The sequence below is a fragment of the Macaca thibetana genome, chromosome 18, assembly GCF_024542745.1.
Source record: "Macaca thibetana thibetana isolate TM-01 chromosome 18, ASM2454274v1, whole genome shotgun sequence".
NCBI classification, from domain to species: Eukaryota; Metazoa; Chordata; class Mammalia; order Primates; family Cercopithecidae; genus Macaca; species Macaca thibetana.
In genome coordinates this window covers 60035950-60037866 of record NC_065595.1, presented here as the reverse complement: position 1 = coordinate 60037866, position 1917 = coordinate 60035950, and the positions used below count along the sequence as shown (strand labels likewise).

Genomic DNA, 1917 nt, shown 5'->3' with positions numbered 1-1917 from the left:
AGCGTTCCCTGCTGCTCGGTCTCCTTCGGGCATCAACCAGCGCACGCACTTGGAAACTCTGAACCCAGAGGACATTCTGTAACTCTCCATGCCCCCCAGCCATTTGGGGAAGGGCCCACCTTACCCCGCCACCCCCGTGGCACAGCAGCTCCCCATCCTCTTGCCCCACACTTGCTAGGTAGTTTGGAGTGTAGAAACGACCCCAGCAGCAGCGGCCCCTTAGGTGCACACCGAAGGTGAACGCTGGACCGCCCCGGGAAAGGCTTTGCGCCCGACTTCATTTTGATGCTGGTGCAATGGGAAAAAGAGAGAGCCCGGGCGAGCAGCGCCAGGGCGCGCAGAAGAGGGCAGGCGAGAAAGTGACCAGCGAGGGCAGGCGCGGGCCGAGGGCGGGGCGGGCGCGGGAGGGCGCGAGGGGGGCGTGGGCGCGGCCGCCCGCTAGGCCTGGTCGGGCCAGGGGGAGGGGCGCTGGCGGGAGCGGCGCCTCCCGCCCTGGGAGAGCGGCGCGCGCGGCAGCCCCGCGGCAGCAGAGCGCGAAGCCGGGAGCGCGGGGAGCGCGGGCCGGCGGCGGCGAGGGAGGACTGGGGCGCAGACGGCCGGCGCGCGGCGCGGCTACCATGGGCGTGCAGTGAGCGGCCGCTCAGGACGACTTCCTTGGCTGCGCGGCGCTCGCGCGTAGCTCCCTGGCTGGCGGTGCGTCCCCTCGGTCACCATGAAAGGTAGGGCGGCGGCAGCCCCGCGGGGTTCCGGGCAGGGGGAACGGGCTTTGGGGCGCGCGGGAGGCGGTGGAGGTGCCTCCGGCGTGAACTTTCCCTTGGGCTGCTGGCCGGGGGAGTCGGGGCTGCCAGGGTGTCGGGTTCGTGCGCGGACATTGGGGGTGCACCCGGCTCCCGGGTCAGGCACGGCTGGAGACCTCGAGGTTGGGATTTTGAAGCGCGCAAGTATTCCCCTCCCCAACGCGTCTTTGCAAGTAGTTTGAAGCCCTTAGCCCAAGTCGTTGTTTACGGATTCCAGTTTCCAACTTTTTAATTGAAAAAACATGCCGAGGAGAGTGGAGGCATCGCTATCCCTCCCGGTCGGTTTTCCACTTCGCAGCGCTCCCTACGTTCGCCCCGTCCTCTCTCCTCCCGCCTCTTGCCGTTTCCCGGCCGGAGCAGTCCACGCGCTGGCGGCCGGGTGTTTTCTCCCGGACTGGGGATGTTCTCCGTGCGCCCTCGCCACATCTGGCAATGATTAGGTGCCCGAGGAGTTCAGCTGGCTCGGGAAGTGCATTTGGCATCTTTCTTCATCAGATTCACCGACTGGAAAATAATTGCTCTCGGTTCCGCGTTCCTTCCACGTGCCTGCCTGTGGGGTGGGTGTGCCCACGTGTGTTCAGGGGTGACACACATCAGCCGGTTCGTCGCCGCCTGCGCGGTGTCCTCTGCAGGCCGGTTTCTGGAAGTGTCAGATGTTGTCGTACTTTAAAAAGAAGCGCAACGAGAAGGACTTTGCTGGGCAGACTTCTGTTTAGTGGAAACACGGAGATTTGTCAGCGGAATCCTGATTTATGTATGAGATAAATAACTGCAGCGGAGGCATCAAAGAGTCGTTCAGGAATGGGCCCGCGTGGTGTTTACACAAGGCTTCGTGTGAGAGTTCCTGGTTCTATGCTAGGATAACACAGCCCTGCGCCGTGCCGGGCTGGGTGCGAAATGCCATCTGACCGCGGTGACCGAGCTTCCAGCCGCCAGAGACCTGGCGATGCAATCGCTTTGACTTGCCAGGGTTGCTGTCCGAGGGAGGCGCCCAGGAAGCCCCAAGGCGCTTGGAAAGTAACTTTTGGCTCTGGAAAGTTTTTTTCTGAAGGGCAGCTCGCGGTGAACTATCCAGAGTGATGATACCCTACCAATTCACTCCTTTTCCAAAGGTGTGAGG

At 63.4% G+C, this 1917-nt stretch overlaps 1 protein-coding gene across 1 annotated transcript in view; it reads left to right on the top strand.

Moving 5' to 3' along the window:
* Nucleotides 1–495: 495 nt before the first annotated feature.
* Nucleotides 496–1917, top strand: part of COLEC12 (collectin subfamily member 12) — a 185245-nt gene continuing 183823 nt past the window's right edge. The window contains exon 1 of the mRNA XM_050767638.1: nucleotides 496–719. Coding sequence (XP_050623595.1) covers nucleotides 713–719 — 7 coding nt within the window. The 5' untranslated portion in view covers nucleotides 496–712. The remainder of the gene's footprint in view (nucleotides 720–1917) is intronic.